This window comes from Diplotaxodon limnothrissa, linkage group LG11, assembly GCF_057381915.1.
Source record: "Diplotaxodon limnothrissa isolate DT_005_m linkage group LG11, D_limnothrissa_male_GT1.1, whole genome shotgun sequence".
In the NCBI taxonomy this organism is placed as follows: domain Eukaryota; kingdom Metazoa; phylum Chordata; class Actinopteri; order Cichliformes; family Cichlidae; genus Diplotaxodon; species Diplotaxodon limnothrissa.
Genome location: NC_140606.1, coordinates 18,131,006 through 18,150,719, shown reverse-complemented (window position 1 = coordinate 18,150,719; position 19,714 = coordinate 18,131,006). Strand labels below are relative to the sequence as shown.

The 19,714-nt window shown below is 40.5% G+C and overlaps 1 protein-coding gene across 1 annotated transcript; it reads right to left on the bottom strand.

Moving 5' to 3' along the window:
- Window positions 1–1,341: 1,341 nt before the first annotated feature.
- Window positions 1,342–19,102, bottom strand: LOC146622563 (tumor necrosis factor receptor superfamily member 11B-like). Its single transcript, XM_085365235.1, has 6 exons — window positions 19,045–19,102; window positions 10,905–11,132; window positions 10,013–10,157; window positions 4,329–4,544; window positions 2,164–2,388; window positions 1,342–1,860 (listed from the first exon to the last, which is right to left on the bottom strand). Exons 1-6 carry the CDS (start codon window positions 19,090–19,092, stop codon window positions 1,466–1,468), a joined length of 1,257 nt encoding a protein of 418 aa, XP_085221361.1. The 5' UTR covers window positions 19,093–19,102; the 3' UTR covers window positions 1,342–1,465.
- Window positions 19,103–19,714: the final 612 nt, after the last annotated feature.

Here is a 19,714-nt window from a genome sequence, read left to right as displayed (position 1 = left end):
ATACTGCCTGTGAGATATACATGAAATCAGCATCAAGTTATGATTATAGTACACATTACATGCACCGTGATCCTTTAACTTCAGACATTTGACCCACCATGAAACGTCAGCTGCACTTTCATACTTAGAGAAATCATCAAGGCCTATATCCAAATGTAACTGCAGTGCCTCTGTTTCTAATCCTGGCAGGCTTCATGTGCACTTTGGTGTAAATAGAAGCTACACTGACATCTTGGAAAAGCTGATCTAATGTAGGTGACTCACATCAAAGTGGCTCTGTCAGGAAACTCACTGTACGCCTTGATCGCTAAGCTGGGGAAGACCAAATTCTTCTCAGTCAAGAGATCAGAAGTACAGATTGTTTGATCCAGTCAGCCATTCAGTCCCCTTCCATCTCAGGGAAGGCACCCTTGGAGGATTTTAAAACTAAAAGCATACAATATAGTTGATTTACCAGAAAACAATGTTTTTTGGGGGGGGGGTTTCTCCAAAATTTAACACTGCTATGAAATCACAAGACTAAAATCGTCTGTCTGTTCATTGCATATTTATAATGAAACAATACATCTTTACACACTGAATTTAGTCAGATCATTTGTTATCAATGTTCACAACTTAAACAAGCTTAAAAAGGACCAGTCAGGCACATATACAACAAAGATCATACACTTATAGTAAAAACGCGATACAACAAAAATATAAAACAAATATCACTTCATTAACTTGCAGCATTTGGAATCCAGTATTTCTAAGAAGTAATAAACATAAGCCTTTACATGTTCAGAAAGTAAAAATTACTTTTTTTTAAATAGAAAACAATTGCACTCCTTTGTACATTCATACAAGTAACAACTACAAAATAATAACGATGAGCTTTGCTTGTCAGCAGTCCAGAACAAACACACCAACAAATGAGAAAAAATATTTCATTATGAAACCAAATCCTTCCTCTCAAACAGCGAGAAAGCAACAATAACAACATCTGCCGGACCATTTTCTATAAAATAGTATTAATATTTACATCTTAAATAACATTTTTTTTTTATTTTTCACAGACTCCAGTCATGAAGTTCTAAAAAATCTTTTTTTTTTTCAAAAACCTTTTATTTTACATCCGTATTCAGTACACAGATGTGTGAACACCTCTTTTTTTTGTCAGATTCTTCCTTGCGGACGGTTACCGTGGACTGAGGATGAAGTTATTAGTGCCTCGTTTAGGTCAGAAAAAAATCAGAGAAGGAAAGACAAATTTATTTTTCCATCTTTCCTTCCATGTTAAAGTTAGGAAAACCCATTTTTAGGCAGTATATGCATAGCTTTGATATTATAAAGCCCTCTCACTATTACAAAAAAAATGCACCTCCCTGCTCATTGTGTATCTTTTTAGTGTTCCCTTTTTTGTCAGTGAAATAGTGTTTATTTATGCTTTAGGTTGTATCTATTTCTATTTGTACCTGTGTACTGCTTATTCATTTAATGGCTTATGGGCTTTAAAACACGATCCATCCTGAAGCATACTGACAAACATCTTCTGAAACATCTTTTGTGCCGAGGTGGTTCCAATGATGCGGCTGATCTTCTTCAGGCCTTTGAGCAGATAACGTGGTGCCTGTTGGTTGCGCAGGACCCTGAGACTGTGAGACAGAGCATTTGGTAGGTCCAGGTTGTGGTTTGCTTTTTTCCAGAGGTGAAGAAGATGCAGAATGTACTGCCTGGGGAGGCAAGAAGAGACCACGGCCTGGACATCCGCCTCCTTAACTTTCACTCCCGGCAAGCTGTTCGTTACCTTCATGAGGTCGTCGAGCGTCAGGTTTTTTAGACTGCTGCAGCGGGAGACCTTCCTCTCACAGTGGTTCACACCTTCAAATAAAGTATGTTTACATTAGTACACCAATGCAAAAATTAAAATAGCAAACAGATATGTTAAACAGGGCAAAATAGCATGTGAGCACAACACTCAGACGCTGCTCATATGTGTGGTCAGTTTGTGCGCTTGATTTAAATATTCTCCTCCCTGTATTTTGCACCTTGAGAAAGAAACTCACAGCAACATATGTGCAACTAGGTCAGTCTCTAAAATCTCTGAGTCTTTTTTCCTTTTTTTTTTCTAAACAAAAACCCAGTTTGTGCTGGTGCAGCATTCTTGTAAATCTTATTTTATACCTTGTATGAAGCCATACAGCTTGTCCTGGTCTTTGTTCTGCTCTCTCCACAGTCGCAGAAGGTGGAGAACCTGCTGCTGGGGAGAGCAGGTCTTCTTCAGCCTCTCCAGGCTCTTGCGATCCACCCTCTTCCCAGGAAGACTGTCCAACAGTCGTTCCAGGGGCACCGAGGAAAGTCGCAGCGAGGCTAGCGACTGGAAAACCGCCTCTTCACAAAGAGTCACATCTGGAAAGAGAAGCAAAGTGGGCTTGAAAACACACACATGCACAAAAGTTCTGGATAGTGATGCTTGATATCCATTTGCTTAAACCAGAAGGAATTAACATATGTAACATATGTAACATATGTAACATTTGTAACAACCTGTTACAAATGAGTAAATGTTCACAAGTAATAAAACAACTTTAGTAAATTCCAAACCATTGGCTGTATGTATTCCAGTATGACAAGCGGGCTGGTAGAGTGACACCTGCCCAAACATGGCCCAGCTTTTAGTACAATGCTTGACATCTTAGTGCGATCAGCTATGTTAAACATATTTATGTCTTTTAGATCTTTTATTTTTCACCCCTTGTTTAAATCGGTATCTGTAGATAATGCCAAACTAACCTTAGAGGTTCCCACCTAAGTCCCAATTGCACATTTGTGGAGCGATTCCACGACAGTTTGTGGTGGCACGTTACCGCATGTTTGCACACTTTAAATAGACATCGCTGTGTAACTGACATTACACACTATGTTTACTGACGTAACAGTTTCACTATGTTTTGCTTATTCATCTGTGTCACTGCAACTCTTCAACCATAAAATCAACAGTAAAGACTCCATAGTCTCCACCTTAATAACGTCAATCTGGGAATCTGGGATAACAACATAAAGTAACTTTAATTTCTTTTTTTTTGTTCCTAATTGAAGGCAGTTTAAAATTAGATATAACGGATTTTAACATTTCAATACTTCATCAGTTTACTTCTGCATATTTTTTGTGTTTGCATGTGTTTTGCCTATGTTTAGAGTGTTGCCTTGTAATTTGACCACGAGAGAACCACAGCTGTCTTTTCTTTCTGTTACTCATTGGGATCACTCCTACTAGCCGAGCCAAACTGTAGCCGAGCCTGTTGCTCTACATTTTTTAAGGCAGCCAAGCGAACATTCTTCTTCCTGCTTTCGCTGAGGACACTCCCAACCGGACACACTTCATATAATGTGCAATTTCACATCCTTTTTATTAAAGATGATGTGAAATTACACCAAATTTCATGTTTCATGTTGATCATTTCAGTAATTTATGAGTGATGTAATTGCGGCTCGCACCACAACTAACAGTGACTTCCTGGTGGCTTAATACCGACTTTGGGAATCCCAACTGCTTTCAATTTTACATTTTTTGCTCAGAAACACTGCTAAGCTGTTCCAGGATTTGAAGCAGGCACTCTGCGGTGGTGTAGTTACCAGGAAGGCAATTTGTGAATGAATGTTTGAGGAGAGCATCACCCTCCCAGAGGGACCACAGCTTTGTGTGTTTTCGTCTAAGTGTTGCATATGAGTGCGCCAGGGTCTGTACATCTGCATGTGTGTGTTCTCCAGTGTCTGTGGTTTCTCACGGTCTGGGAATTTAGTGTCATACTTGCGGCTTCTCATCTCAAATTATCCTTCAGCATCTGTCACAGTCAAAGTCTGAGTAACAAAGAGCAACCAGCGTGCCTTGCGTCTCCTTTGACTCAGTTTCCTCTGTTATTGTGTTTGGGGATGTGACAGTTAAAGGGGGTAATTGATCCATCATGGGTCTTTTTGACAACAATGCCATAAACATCCAGCGTTCAACCCTTTGGTTTTCACTGCTGTGTTGGTTTTAAGGCACGCAAGAATTTGCAAAAGATTGGAATCTGGACAGCGAACCTGACCGAGGAAATCCCCTGCCTTTAGGAGTGAAAATGACCACATGTTTGAAATAATTCACTTCAAGTTGATTTTTAAGTTGTTGACAGCTGAGGTTAACTCAACAACACTGGTGCATGTGTGTGTGCGTGCGCGCGCGTTTATGTGTGTGTGTTGGATAAACACTGCGCTAATGATCAACCCAAATTCCAGGATTAGTCCTAAAACGTTCCATATGATCTTTTTCTGCAGCGCCATGCCCAACATGACAGCACGTATGTTCTCACCAGTCTGGCACAAAGTGTGATGATGAGAGCACTCCAGCGTTGCCTTCTTGTCCGGAGTGCCACACTGGCTGTCTGCAGTGGACGTGCCCCATCTCAGTGTCTTGAGGCCCAATTCTGAGCAGTTCGTGTGAGGCTGGCACGGCTTGGTGGAGGAGCCACCCGGGGAGAAATGACCATCAGGGCAAAGTTCACACACTGTGTCACTCACTGGCGTACCTGGAAGAGATTTACAGAGATAAGTTTTGCAAATGAAAACTGATAGAAGTGACGCTTCTGAGCATGTGAGAAAGCACCTAACCACAGATTTTTTTTCTCATCTAGAGCTTTAACTGAAACTCAGCCATTTTCACCATTTAGTGCAAAAAGAAGCAGATGTGATTCTAAGAACCGCAGAGACATGTGAAAGCTCATCATACTGAGAGCGTGTTTCAGAGAATGACTCATATCAGTCGTAGTCACTACACCGCCCTCATTCTGTATCTTACATGCTCTTACTATGATGTCATGTGACTTAGCTGCAATGTGATTTGTCAGCTGATTTTTTTGCAGCCAAAGCCACTTCTAATAGTAATACGTAGGCATGTTTTGAGAACTTTATTTTACAGTTGATTTACTATAATATGCTGCAACTTTAAAACTATATTTAGATACGTGACCTTTTTTTTTATAATCTCATTTGACAGTTGCCACAATACCATTACAGGAAACCATCACAACTTCTGGTATATGACCATCAGCACGCATGACAGTCCATGAAGTGGAACTAGTAATCACATCCTCATTTTATTTTGATCTTGAAGTGAAAGTGCGTGGGACGACAAGCCATGCTTATTTCAGATTTAACCTTTGATTAGTTTCCCGCTACCATGGTACAATGCGTCCTTTCTTGAAAACATATCGTCAAATAGGAAACCATCGCCTTATATGCATAAAAAACAATCAAAAACGTTTCCTCTGCGAGTCATGACAAAGCATGTACTCTGTCAGATGACAACGTGACAGCCTATAACTGTAGTATGACGGTTATATTTTATTGCTGACTTTAATGTCAATTTCTCAGAATTTCCTCTGCGGAAAAAAATTTAAAGAATGCATGTCAGCACTTTGCTAAAAGAAATTGCTTTAGATCTGATTAATGGTGCACATATTATCGTTAATGTTTATGTAATACAAGGTTTACTAGTTATTGACTAAAGACTCTAGACATGTATAGATGAAACACATTGTATGAATCATTGATTTGTTGTTCATCAAAGTTTTATTATAATGACAGCTTATAATAGTGATAATATTAACTACTACTATTGTTAGTAGTTGTAGTTGTAGTTTTGTGTGCAACTTTCGATGCTGCTTGTTCAGTCTGCTCTAGAAAACTGGTTTCCAAGTTAATTACTGCTGATTTATTTAATCAAGGAAGTCGTCACCTGACTAAATAAATGTTGAACAAAAATAAATCTTGGGTATTTTGGAAATTTTGATGATCTAACACTTGTTTGCCTAACAATATAATGATCAAACAAACATGGAAGAGGCAAAAAAAAAAATTACTCACGAAAACTTGATTTGCACGCTGTTCCCCCCTCCCCCCGTACTGTCTACCATATCGATCGGATTCCAAAAACACAGATGAACCACATAGCAAATCCCATTCGGAGAATGACAAAGAATTCTAACCAGAAACAAACAATCAGGAGATCAAGGGGGAAAGGACGGAGTCATAAAAGGCTTGTGTTGTCAGAAGACTGACCCAGCATCCTGTGGTTTAACCACAGCTCGAGGCATTACATAATAAGTTTTTCAGCTTCAGTGGGGGGGGGAGATCCCCTAAATTGCTGTCTCATGTCTGCTGATTGTGGATTAAGGTCAGTGGAATTTATGGAAAAAAGTATTGCAGGGGTCACATGATAACCACAATCGATGGAAAATGTTGTTTCATCCTTGTGATTTCTGGACTCTGGTCCAAAGTTTAACATGAAGTCATGAGAAGGTTGGTGTTAGTTTATGCTGTGGTTCCAGTACAAATACCAGATTCAGTGCACTGGTATGCTTAAAATCAGACTTTCTCACCAACAGTTCCTACAGACACACTAAGGAAGGAATCTGAAAAAAATATCAGATTGGATATCCACTATGTTATTGGCGCATGGTTATTGTATCAGGTGTTGATGGACACAATACCTCTTAAGCATGAATGATAGTTGCATGGACTCACGCAGCTGCAGAACATTAAAAACTCACCAGCCACTTTATCAGGTCTTTGTCTAACTGCTTGTTAACAGAAATATCTGGTCAGCAAATAACATGGCAACTAGAGTTCAAACTAAACATCAGAAAGGGAAAGAAAGGTGATTTCAATGGCTTTAAACGGTTGGTGCCAGGCAGACTGGTCCAAGTATACAAAAAACTATCTCTAGGGTTTATAGAGAATGGTCAGAGGAGACTGAACAAATGGCTTTGAGCTTTTAGGAAGGCAAGAGGCATATCTGATGCTCTTCTGCATACCTCTTACGCAGCAGAAGACCACACTGGGTGCCACTCTTTTCACCTAAGAGCAGGAAGCAGAGGCTATCACGAATCCATGGATCCGTCCTGCTTTGTATCAGTGGCTCAGATTGTTGTTGGTGCTGTTATGTTGTGGGGATATTTTCTTGGCACAATCTGGCTCCCTTGGTAACAACTGATCATCATTTAAATACCGCAGTTTATTTTTGATGACCATGTCCAGGGTTAGTTGTAGTAAACTGCTACTATGCAGAAGTCCATTTGGAGCCTCATGCCAACCAATAGACCTGCACGGACCATCGCATATACAGTACATATACACAGAAACTACAGCGTAATTTTAAGTCTTTGTAAGGTCTGAGACATCACACTGACTAAGTTGAAACTGCCGGAGATACTAGAAACTGTTGCATCACATTATTTCTAAGAGGAAGCACAGGAAGGGCGAAATAAGTTGATGACTCATCGCTCAAGTTTCCTCTTTATGCTTTACAATTTGTATTATCAGGTACAAAAGGAACAAATGAGAAAGTGCTTTCACTCTTTCAAAATGTCACATTATCATCTGTTGCTTACTTTTAAAACCGAAGACAACAATACTGTGCAAATAATAATTTATCTGAGGGTTGTAGACATAGAAGATTCATAACACTCTGATTTAGCTTCTCTGATTTACATAAAAACCTTTCAACACTACAGGATGTGATAAAAAAAAAAGTCACAGATAAAGCTACATGGCTAGCTTTGAAGGCCTGGAATCAAAGGAAATGAGTTATAGCTATTATAATGATATATACATTTGCTGTGGTTCATTTGGCGCACACTGAATGACACAAAGTAACCTGAATTTTCTGAGTGATGCCAGTAGACAGTTTGTTTTCACGGTTTGATGAACTCTGGAATGGACAGGCATTTCTATAACTAGTCTTGCTGACCATTCAAAGGACTTCATATCACTAACAACACAGACTAAAGTGGAAGAGACTGAGTCAGGTCAGACATGCTGTATATCAGTGTTAGAACACTGATATACAGCATGTATCTAATACAGAACGCCAAGTTCTGTATTAGATACATTTTGTGGAGAAAGGCTATAGTTACGTATTTCACACCTTCAGGACATACGTGACTGTTTTATTTGCACAGACACTTTATGATGTCAAGACTAACTTTTCAAGTTCTCCTGTTGACTCAGAAACAAGTTATCAAGTTATTTTGTTTTTTCTCAACATGGACAAATGCATTTATGCGCCAGTTACTCAGCTTAATCGTGCATATGTAGCAATAAAGTTGTTAAGATTGTTCTTAGCTACAACTTAACTGCCCGTTTCACACATCTAGCGCTCTAGTTCACAAGTACAACAAAGCATGCTTTGCATGTTTTAACAGCTACATCAAAAACCCTGATAGCCTCTCACTGCCAGGAAACACAGAGCAGGAGATGGTGAAAATACCTCTGTGAGGAAGAGACACAAACAGAGAAGTAGGACATTTCTAAGAAACACTTTAAAAAGGTTTTTTTCTGTGAAAAGGGAGATGCTCATCAGGAATGGGTTTGGTTCACATATTCGGAAGAAGAGGAAGAAAAACCTGGTGTCTGGTAATATAATTAAGAACATATCTGAATGTGAAAATGTAACTGACGCATCTCTCTGCTTTATCAAAGTTCCTGACAGGCCAGTCCAGTGTAACCCGCCCGGGAAATTGGTGAGATCAAAAGAAGATCAAAGAAAAGATACTTGTTACAGTGACACGCAGACTGAGTGTCCCTTTGAGCACACATACTGCACTTTTCTCATGTTTACTCACTAAGATAAACCACTACAACTGTCTAGTCTACATGCAGACTGAATTTACTCTTGCGCTATTACAGACACCTGATGTCAGCAAAGTCAAATTCCATTGTACACGGTGGGCTTCATGCAGCCCACTTAGATTTTAAATGGGCTGGACCATTGAAAGCCCTTTCCTATCAGTTTAACTATGCATTTGATATGTGAAATAATATAATAATATAAAATCTGATTATTTATTTTTAAAAAGTATAACGGAGTGTTTCCCCCTGATAAAGGAATCCTGCAGTAAATGAAAGAAACTGTTTATTTACATGTATTTCCTACTGCCTACACTGTAAGAAATAAAAAGGTTCTGGCAGCTTGTCGCCACAGAAAGTTTTTGTTCATTAAAAAAATGCCTATTTTATTTATTTATTTATTTATTTTACTGTGAAAAAATTCTATAGTAGATCATAAAAAAATGAATTGTTTCTGTCATTGAATTGTTTATCTGTTATTTCATTACTTTTGGTGCCTCTGGGGGAGCGCTTTATCGGCAGGAAAAGCTGTAAAATGTATTAAAAAATACAATTGAAATTAAAAATGTATCTCCTTTTTACACTTTCTAAAGATTTCCAGTGGGCTGGACTGCAGTCTTTGTTGGGGCAAATCTGGCCCGCGAGCCTTATATTTACACTCCTGCTTCTGGTAGCAATCTACTCATTTAAGTCCAATTTACACAAAGGTTTGACGTCACCCTGGAATCTCCTTTCTTTAGGAGGAAAAACACATTTGTTTTATTTGATATGATATGGAAATAGTCAGAAATGTTGTAAATGATTACCCTTAATCATAAATTATTGATTGCTTTTAATATACATAACATCTGCAGAGGCCCATTTTTCCACTTGAGTGGCCTTTTGTACAGCTGGAAACAGTTTCTCTCCCTAATCAAGCAGTGAATTTGGCTACTTGCAGGACCACAGAAATATCTTCACAGACCGCTGCCTTAACAGAAGTAGCCTGAGTTAACCACAAAAAAAGAAAGCAGGAGGCGTCAGTGCAGAATGCCTCCCAGGTCCTTGACTGGCAGCTTCAGGAAACGGTGGTTTGTGAAAGGAACGGTACTCTTGATTTTTTTTGTAAAACAATAAATTTGCAAAATGTTGCACCGGAACAACAGCTGCTGAAAATGGGCCTCAGTAGCAATTTGATTAAAAATCATTATCTATTTATGATTTTATTAATTCTTAACTGCCTTTTGCAGAATTTCTGATCATCATTTTCAGTTAAAAAAAAAAATCAAAGCATTTTGTGCTGCCCAAACCAGCTGTTTTCGTTTTTCAAACAATTCCTATAGAAACTGCTCAGTCTGAATAATATTCTTAATGTGGATGTTACTCTTACCTAAAGCTGCCACTCCATATCCAGGTGAACAGGCCTTGTGTGCGATACAGAACTCTATCACTAGGTGGAAACCTGGAGCACATTCGCACAGCTGATCATGAGTGCTGTTGCACTGCTGCTTCACTAGCTGTCTCTCCTTACACACCTAAACGGGAACACAGAGAGGTCACACATGTGAAGCTGTAAAGCTGCACACGCACAGAAAATGTAGGTAAAAGTTTATTTGCATGTGTTGCTATAAACAACACAGCAGTTCACAGCAACGCAGGTCATAAAGAACATCATGCTTCCGCTCTGCAACTTGTCTCAAATATCATATTAGTCTGTTGGGAAGACGAAAACTGAAATTTAAAAGCATCACAAAGCAGACATGTTAACAATACAAGGATTATCATGAAAAAGTGGTGATTGCGTAATTTATCTGGAGTTGCGGAGGAGAAACATCAAAACTCTGGGGGAAGATCATTCTACCACAATGAGCAAACTGGGACTTTCATTTTTAGTAACAAAAACTGAAGTGGAAATACTGGCTTAAAAAAAAGACAAATGCAGCACCAAAACATAAATAAACAGTAAGGTCATGCATCTTGGGAAAAGACACCAGCAAAGCCACATAAAAGCACCACTGAAAAAAGCTGGAAGACAAAAAACTAAAGGTATGTGCATAATTCCTGACCATACTTTGATTTCAGCTCTGGGAAATTCTTTTAGGTATGAGACGATACATTGATCTTTTTTTACTACAAAATCCAGTAATTGTCACAAAAACCAGTCAGTTACGGTCTGAACACACAACAAAGGAACCATTATCGGCCTCATGAAACATGTAGCCCTAGTTTCTATTAAGAAGAAAAACTAGAACTGAATGTTAGGTTGATGGCCTCATACGTACCGAGGTGCAGTACTGGCATTTCTCCCCCCAGTGCCAGTTCTCGGCGAAATGCCTGTCAGGACAGGGCTGGCACTCTGTGGGCATGTCGGCAGTGCAGTGTCGTTTCACCGCTGTGCCAGGTGGGCACTGGTTACACGTGAGGAACGCGGATGTCGCGGGGTCACGGTGCTGGTACGTTGGTTGTTCAGCTTGCTGCTGAAAGGCCCAGGAGAGAGAAGCTGTCAAAAGCTGCAAGAGAAAGAAAGTAAGTCGCTTCAGGAACTGACTCAACAGCAGTGACAAAATCTCTAATGAAACCCGTCTCGTGAACAGCTTCACTTTGGCAAAAGAATCAAATATTTTTATATTTTGGAGCACTCGCCAACCCAAAGATTCCAGTAAGAACGAGTTGACTGTAAGGTCAGAGCAGTAAAGCTCCTGGTGGACATAAGGTCCTGTTCTTTCTGCTGCTCTTCAGAGTGCAGTTCAGAGAATCAGAATAGACTAGTTTCCCTGAAATTGATAAATTGATTACTCTATAGGGACAAATTCTCAGGAATAACACAAGTGTATTTTAAACTTTTGGGGCAGTAACGTCCCTTTTTGTTTTGCCTCAACTCGTCATTATTTTCAGTAAATGCTTTTTGTTGATCTCAACTTTTAGGATTAATAAAAGGGATCAAAATGATTTTATTGGCCTTCTGGCATCATTTCTCATCTGTTTGACTTTAATCCAAAGCTTTTTAAATGAATTCAGATGTTTCAGTCATGCCAAAATTTTCTACACATTGAAATAAAAGAAGTGCATGACACAGGATTACAGGCATTAGTTGTGCAGCCTTGTGTTCTCTGCCCTCACTAGCAGTTCCCTACCCATGCCAGCAGCCCCGTAAGCTCGGCTGCTTTGCAGCTGAAAAGCATCTGATGTGATTCAGAGGTGATCTATCGCACTTTAATACTGTCCCAGATTAAGATCCACACCACACCCACACTCTCCTCAGCCACCCAAAACCAGCCCATCGTTATGGATACTCTGTAAAGTGGGTGGTTTTCAGCGAGGCTCTGACAAGCCTGTGTAACTAATGACAAAAACAAGCCCATGTATCATCGCCTAGGCAAAAACTGAAACGCTTGGTTCATTTCTAAAATATGAGATATCAGTTAGTGAGCATGTTTAACATGGAGCCAATCTAGCTGGTCGAGGGCACATGCAGACCAGCTGTCACACATTAGGCTTCTTCCACTCAAAGGCCCTTAGCCATTGGTTCTTTGGACTTTCCCGTTGGCCCGGATACATCCTCACTGCTTGGACGACTAACCAACAATAGACCGTCTTGTATTGTCTGTGAGTGTGTGTTTGCATGTGGTTTCTTGCTTCATATCATGTGTGCATCTTCAAAAATAAATGAATTTGTATGACAAACAACTAAAAAAAAACTCCCATGCATGTGTGTGCAGGGGTGCGAGCATGCAGGAATGCGTGCGCGTGTGAGTGTATATGGGTGTGTGCGTGTTAGTCGATGTTCATGTCCAATTACCATCTTCCTCAGAGCTGGTTTGCGCGCTCTGTGGTCTCCAGGCTGCTGTTCATAAAGAGTACTGTTGGAGGTTACTGGGCTTTCCCCATTCACCACCAGAATACAAAACAGTCACCCACTCTGTTCTACAGATTACCCGCAGCACACCACTGATCTCCTTCCTGCGTGCATGCATTTGTACTTATCCCATTCACCTTAGAACTCGGAGCCACAAAAAACAGTCGACTTTGTGCAAATGAACATGCAACTAAAGAATGGCTGGAAAACCAGAATGTGTGTGTGTGTGTTACATGATGACTGCCTCTGTATCCTTTAATCAATATTGAAGAATAAAAAGAAAAAAGGTCTTTTCACCAGAAATCTACGCGTGTTTATGAGTGGGTGTGAGTTTGGGAGAAACAGTGTGCAGTACAGCTGCGACTTCCCTGTCCTGCCACATGTTACTGAACAAACTGCCCGTTCTACAAATGACTACAAATGACGTGTTTTTCCTAAGCGTCACTGCGTTTACGTCCACACTACTACTTTACGTGCACCCTGCATATACGTGTTTTGTTATTTGCGTCATCTTATTCTGTTTCCCTTTCCAATGGTCATCACCGAGGAAGACGGCAAAAAATAGATGAATGGGTTTCGCACACCATAATAGAAACCTAACATCAAACAGCCTGGAGAGCGCAGTGCTTTTCCCGGCAAAACCTATCGACCTCTTCCACCGAATGTTCAGTGGAAGGCTTTCATCAGCGACTTGCTGAGCGGTAGCATGACTTTGTTTGTAGTCTGGGTGGCCCCAGCAAGATTCAAACCCATAATCATAGTCTTACTCCTTAAATTAAGAAATGTGTATATACACTCCATTAAGCCCAGAGACCAAATCCAATTGATTTAGAAACAGGAGAGTGGAGTATGCTGAGTGACTAACAGAGGATCACCTGGATCATCCAGGTGTGGTTTACTGGCAGGACAGTCCAACCCTCGGTCAGAGCCCTTGATAAACGTTTGCCCCTTTTGTTTTAGAAATCCGTCAAATGGCACAATAGCTTGCCATGTGCATGCTTGTCCCTCCCTCTGTCTGTCTATATGTGCTTTCTGCGTCACAGTTAAAGTCATGTCCTGCTTTATTTTAGCAATCTGCTTCATTCTGTATCTTTTTTGTAGTTGCTGTCTTTGCCTTTATTTTACCACCTTTGTAACCGATTTCCACCTCCCTACTAGTTCCACCTGCGTTCTCTCATTTAGTGCTCTTTGCATGTACACTGTATAATCCTGTCTTTCCCCTCTGTATCCCTATCATGCCTTTCATCTTGTTTCAGTTTAGGTTTTGATGTCTAGTGCTTGTACCTAGTTTTGTTGGACTCTCATGCACCTTTTGTTGATTTTAATCTATCAAAGTTCATTTTTTTTATTGTCAGCCAATCTGTCCTTGTTGTCCTGCCTTTAGTACTTTTTGTGAAACAAGTTTGATTTGCCTAAATCTGTGACATGCGAGCACAAAGCAGTGACAGGAAATGTATAAAAGGTAATAAAAATGAATGAGTACAATGATGCTTTTTAGGTTGGGTCTGAGAAATGCCTCGGTTGTGCAGTGTTCGGTGCACATATGCTTTCGTCATCTTCAAAGTGAATGAACCAGAGGCCTGAGAAACAGATGTAGCAGACTTTAAAAAAACAAAAACAAAGTAAAACTCAAGGCCAGCCCTCATAAAGTATAACAAGTGTTTGACAACAAGTAGTGTTGTTCAACAGATGTTTGACTCCATATTGAAAGATTATTGCATATACAGATGTTATCTCTCAGATCATCTGACTGCATGTTTTTCAGAGAAGGTTCTAGACATTATTTAAGGCCCTTCCTGCTTTCTGGTCACTTTCTGATGGGCAGCACTAAATTATCCCAACCACCCAGCACGGTAGCTTTCTGCTACTGAAGAAGAGAAAATGTCAACTTTTTAAAAATTAACTCACTGGGATGGACGTCCTGTGGAGCATGTGACTCCATCTATCAAGAGCTACGAAAGATACTGAACTTTTCACCCGTCTGTCTCCTTAGAAGCTGCCATCTGACGACATCATGGACGACCACGGGAAATCTAAATTACACAGCAGCTAGGGGCCACTGACAGCCATAATTATAATGTTAGCATCATCAGAGGAGTGCTTAGCAAGGGACATATCCTATTTGGAGCTCAGCCAGCTCAGAGGAGAAAATCAAGGGTGAAGGTACGGAGATGGTGATAATTTTCTAGCATTCCTGTGCAAAAGCCCTTGAGCAAGGCAGAGCAGCTGCTACATGTAAATAATTGCAAGCGACGCTGGAAAACGGCTTGCTGGAAAAGGAGGCTCAAAAAGTTCCCACATTTCTGTGGATTAAACTAAAAAGTTTGAATAAAACAGTCTATATTTATACTGGATAAACCCGCTTCATCAGATATAGTTTGCTTATATAACCTGTGCCAGCGAATCCCGTTTGAACTGAGCTGAGCAAAAAGCTTCGTGTTTATGAGGAGAAGTTTCTACCAATGCTTTAACAGAGAACATGTGCTGCTTTAAGAGATGTTTTCTCTTTAATAAAGACAAAACAAACAGCGGGAGTGGGTTCCATGCTGTAGAAGGTGGTGACAGACATGGTTATATTGGATCAATAGCGTCTCAAAAGCGTCTCACTTGTGCTAGCTACCCACAACATTCAACACAAGTGATACCCAATCCAGTGAGCTATTTACTGGCTCTGAGATTAAGCGAGCAGAGGCACACACTTTTCGTTTTGTTTATCTGTCACTGATCTATCACTATGATGACATACTTTGACTGGAACTATGTGCAAATCTATTGCGCTGACATAAAGCAGTTTATTGGGGCCTTTTTTACGTCCCCTCTGACTGAATTTGTTTGTGAAGAGGTCAGGTCAAACAGGTCAGCTAGTACGAAAAGGCAAAATATCAGTGTCCTATCGCTAACCGAATGCATTTCATTTGTGTTGATGTGTTCCGAAAGGTTAAACTACAGGATAAAATGATTCAAATGTTTTTATAAAAAGAGCTTGGGAAATTTTAATGCAATTTAGTAATTCACAACTGCATTATGAAACAGAAACACAATACTTTGTGTTGCTCGTGGAAAGATAGAGTTTGGACTATGCTGAAATGCAGCGCAAAAAAACAGACTCCGTGCTCGGTTTGCTTGAGGTCGGCTTTAAATTCATGGCATGAGGAGAAGAGCTGTGGCACAAAGGGATCAAACCACGTTGCACCAGCTTATCCACCAGGCACATGGATTCAGTTAACTGCAGAGCGCAGGTGGTCTGAGGGGGGATTCCAGCCTGTGCGTGTGTGTGCGTGTGTGCGCGTGTGTGCGCGTGCCTGCGCGTGCATGTGTGCCTCCGTGGGTGTGTGCGCAGGTCAATGTCTTTTTTCACTTATGCGACACACGATGCCACACCACATCAAGCAGTCTCTGCTCGGTGCGCTCACACCATGTTCTCACGCTGGAGAAACTTCTAATCTCTAACTGGCTGCTAGAACATTTTACAGATTAACCTAAATTACTGAGTCGTTTATGCACGAGAGCTAATGTTTATTGTGGATTTTGTGTCAAGGCGCTCTAACCCAAAAAACGTGCTGCCGTGCAAAAATCTTTCTCAGTCTGAAGGTGCCTTTCTTTGTGATTTTTGCTGGGTTTTTCTCTTTATTGTAAAAATGTTAAACAGAAAATATTTGGGCCGTTGGATAAACACACAAACATGCAAACTGTCCAAGTGATGGAGCTGTTATTTGAGAAAGTGCTTTATAGTTCTTTAGTTAAAACTCTGCAATAACTGAGCTATTTAAGACCAAATCTGATCACTTTTCTGAATTGCTACACCAGCACAACATTTGGATACAAAGAGGAGATCCTGTAGTTTTATGCTGTGATCATATTGAGGGGCCGAAGCTTTACTTCTTCTGCTTCTGTGATCACGCGTCACTGTGATTATCTGGACTGTTTTACTAATTTAAACGTTTGTGGTTGTTTTTATTTCTCTGCTTGCTGAAACCAAACCAAATAAATCAAACTGTTCTCGTGTTGTTACACATCTAATGTCAGATAATCCTGTCAGTGCGCCCCAGGGTGGCTGTGGCTACAATGTAGCTTGCCATCACCAGTGTGTGAATGTGTGTGTGAATGGGTGGATGACTGGATATGTAAAGCGCTTTGGGATCCTTAGGGACTAGTAAAGCGCTATATAAATACAGGCCATTTTACTACAGAAATTTGCATCATATCAGTCATGCTGTTTTTAGAATGATTCATACAGTAGTAAGAGATAAACAGCAGGCTCTCTTTCTCCTCTTTGTATCCATTAATTGCTCCATCCCACTCGCCCCTCCCTAGCCACCCCAGGCTCCCACACACAAACTTCTGCTATCAATACCTACTGTTGATGGAAACGGGAAGTTAGGTGTATGGAAGTAACCTTTAGAGGCAATTGTTGCTTTCTGAATAAACATTTGTGCTTGTTTGTTTAAAACATGTTGCTGTGATACCTTCCTACCCGACTCTGTCTTTTCCCGCCATTCCTCACCCTTTCTCCAGTGTTTGGCCAAGTGAGCTTTCTGTAGCTTCTTCAGCCTGCGTGTGAACCTGCGGCTAGTTTTGAGGAAGTTGCTGTTGCTAATGCCAACGGCCACAAGCAGAGCGTAACGTGGAGGCGGCGTAAAGATAAAGAGAACACAGATAGTAGATCATGGATAATAACAAAGGGGGAGAAAGCATGTCCATGCATGAGGATTAGAGGTAGGATTATCCAACCATGCTGGTTAACAGTCATGTTGACACACTGACAACAACAACTGACTGACTACCTGCTGCTCTGACAGTGGTGCGTTATTTTTGCCCTTTCAAAGAAAATGACTGTTTACATATTGAAACATGTGCCTTCATAAAAGCAGGTTGACAGGATGAACTATTCCACTGGCATCATGCTGGGCAATGACCCAAACAGATTTTTCTGGAGCCAACACAAGCACATGTGTGAGGAGTATGCAGAGCAACAGGAACAGCACACAGGTGCTGGAGGTGTATTTAAGATCCAAAATTGCAGTTTCCATTTACCACAGAATTGTTTTTCAGACAGACTGCAACCAAGCCTGGCTGACAGGCAGACAAACAAGCATATCATGTGGTGGATTCAGAGGAGATGGAGATGTTGGCTGGATGTTGCCAGTCAAGACTGACTGAGTAAACAGTTGCCAGAAAGTTGCCCGTCTTACTCACCAAATGACTGATGTACTGGCCGACTAACTGAACGATGCATAAACAAAAGAGCAGAATATTTGCCTATTTTAGGACAGGCTACACTGAGTTAGAGGAACTAAACTGTACTGAGTATCACATTATATGGTCATATAAACTACTATTTCACAGCCGTGTTCGCTGAATTACGCACAAACAACACGCATCTTCCTGACTGACCGTGCTTGGCAAAAAAAAAAAATCTCTCTTTTTCCTGCACTCTCACACAAGGCCAAAAGGATATTAGATCAGTGTTTTGGAGCTACAGAGTTTTATCTGTTTCTGGACTGATACCCATCTTGAGCATACATGAACATATGCAAAACCAGAAAAGGCCCCGACACAGGACGGCATGCAAAACACACCAATGGAAACAACATAAAAAAAAAAAAAAAAGGAGCAAATTGGTGTAAAGTCAGACACACTGTACCATCTGCTGGGAATTCACCGTGCCACTCTGCTTTTGGAGGATAACATTTCATTCATTTTAATCATGCGGTATTAAAAGCAATGAAATACTACCCAGAGTCAACTTTAATTTATCTGAGAAAACTATAGATCGTGTTTGAAGATGTAGAGGCTGAACAGAGCAGTGAATAAAACATGAGCTCCATTCATTACCAAAAGCAAACAAATCCCCAGCATAAACAACACCGGACAATTTACTTGAATAGCTCTTTAAAAAAAAAAAAATCCTAACATAGCTCTAAAACGTACTACTAATATATCTGACTTTCTGCTATTAGTATAAACTAGATACAACACACCATAAAATGATATGCAAACTCATGCAGCAGATACACAAACTAGATTGTCATCTGTGTCTGATATGGAGAATGGCAGCCGAGTCTGAAAAGCAACTATATGCTCACATATTAATGCATCTATTAAAGCCCGATATAGCAGCATCAAATACCAGGACCGAACAATATTTAGGGGTACGCTTCGATTGTGGCGCACAGCCTAAAGACTGGCCCCTCTCATTAATGGGGGATCATTAAAGTACCTGAACAGAGGCGTGCTGCACAGAGGGAACATGTGGTTGGCAAATATTTAGCTTTTCCTTATCTAGCCCTTAACGACAATACATGCAAGTCACTGTATTCAAATTATGCCAAAGATCTCCAGATTTATTCGCATTTCTGAAATCTATGTATCGCAAAATCCAACTAAGGATCAGTAATTTTATATATAAAAAAAAAAACACACACACACACACACACACACACACACACACACACACAAAAACGAAGGAAAAAGAAGAGATGAAAAAGTCATTCCTTCAGAATAAAGTGCTGCTCTACTGCTGAGCATATCCAAGGAGCGGAGCTGCAAACACTTTGGCTACTCACCACCATCAGTTTCATCGCCGGTTTGGATTTGGCTATCCGTGAGCTCATCTTCTCTGCGTAAAAGCGAACTGCGGTATGATGGAGTCTCCATCAAAGAGCCTTTACTATATACAGGAGAGAGCGAGAGGGAGAGCGAGAGAGAGACCATGCGCCCACCCACGTTTTCCAAGGCACTGCCTTCTTCCCTCCTCATTCTCCGATCCTAAAAATAAAGTGCAGCATCCATCGGAGCTGCGTCGCGATTAACCAAAACAGTGGATGGCGTAGGTGACATCAAAGAAAACAACTTCCAAACGTATCTTGCATGAGGTGGGTTCATCCATCAATTAAGCCAAGTTTGCTGGGTTTCTTAGGGATACAAATATTCCCCAAAAATATGCCACATGTTGTAAATTGAAAGGTCACCCTGCTGCAGCCAGGTTACACCTAGCTAGGCCCAGGACATAATTACATTCTGGAACAAAGGTGCAAAAGTATGTTTCCATATGCACGTTGTGCAGAAGTGTTTACATGTAAAAAAAAAAAAAAAAAAAAAAGGTTAAGCACCTAATTTGACAAGCTAAAAAGCACCAAAAAACCCCACATAGCTTTAATCAGTGTGAATAAAGAAGACTCTTCCAGAATAAATGTTTTGACTCCTGGTTTGACATAATGTAAACATGATGATTGA

Bases quoted from the DNA above. Each gene is read 5' to 3' on its own strand.
- LOC146622563 (XM_085365235.1), bottom strand. From the start codon at position 19,092: ATGAGCTCACGGATAGCCAAATCCAAACCGGCGATGAAACTGATGGTG. The intron at 11,133-19,044 runs GTGAGTAGCCAA...TTTCTCTTGCAG, and splicing joins CGGCGATGAAACTGATGGTG to CTTTTGACAGCTTCTCTCTC. The intron at 2,389-4,328 runs GTGAGAACATAC...TTCTCTTTCCAG, and splicing joins TCACACTTTGTGCCAGACTG to ATGTGACTCTTTGTGAAGAG.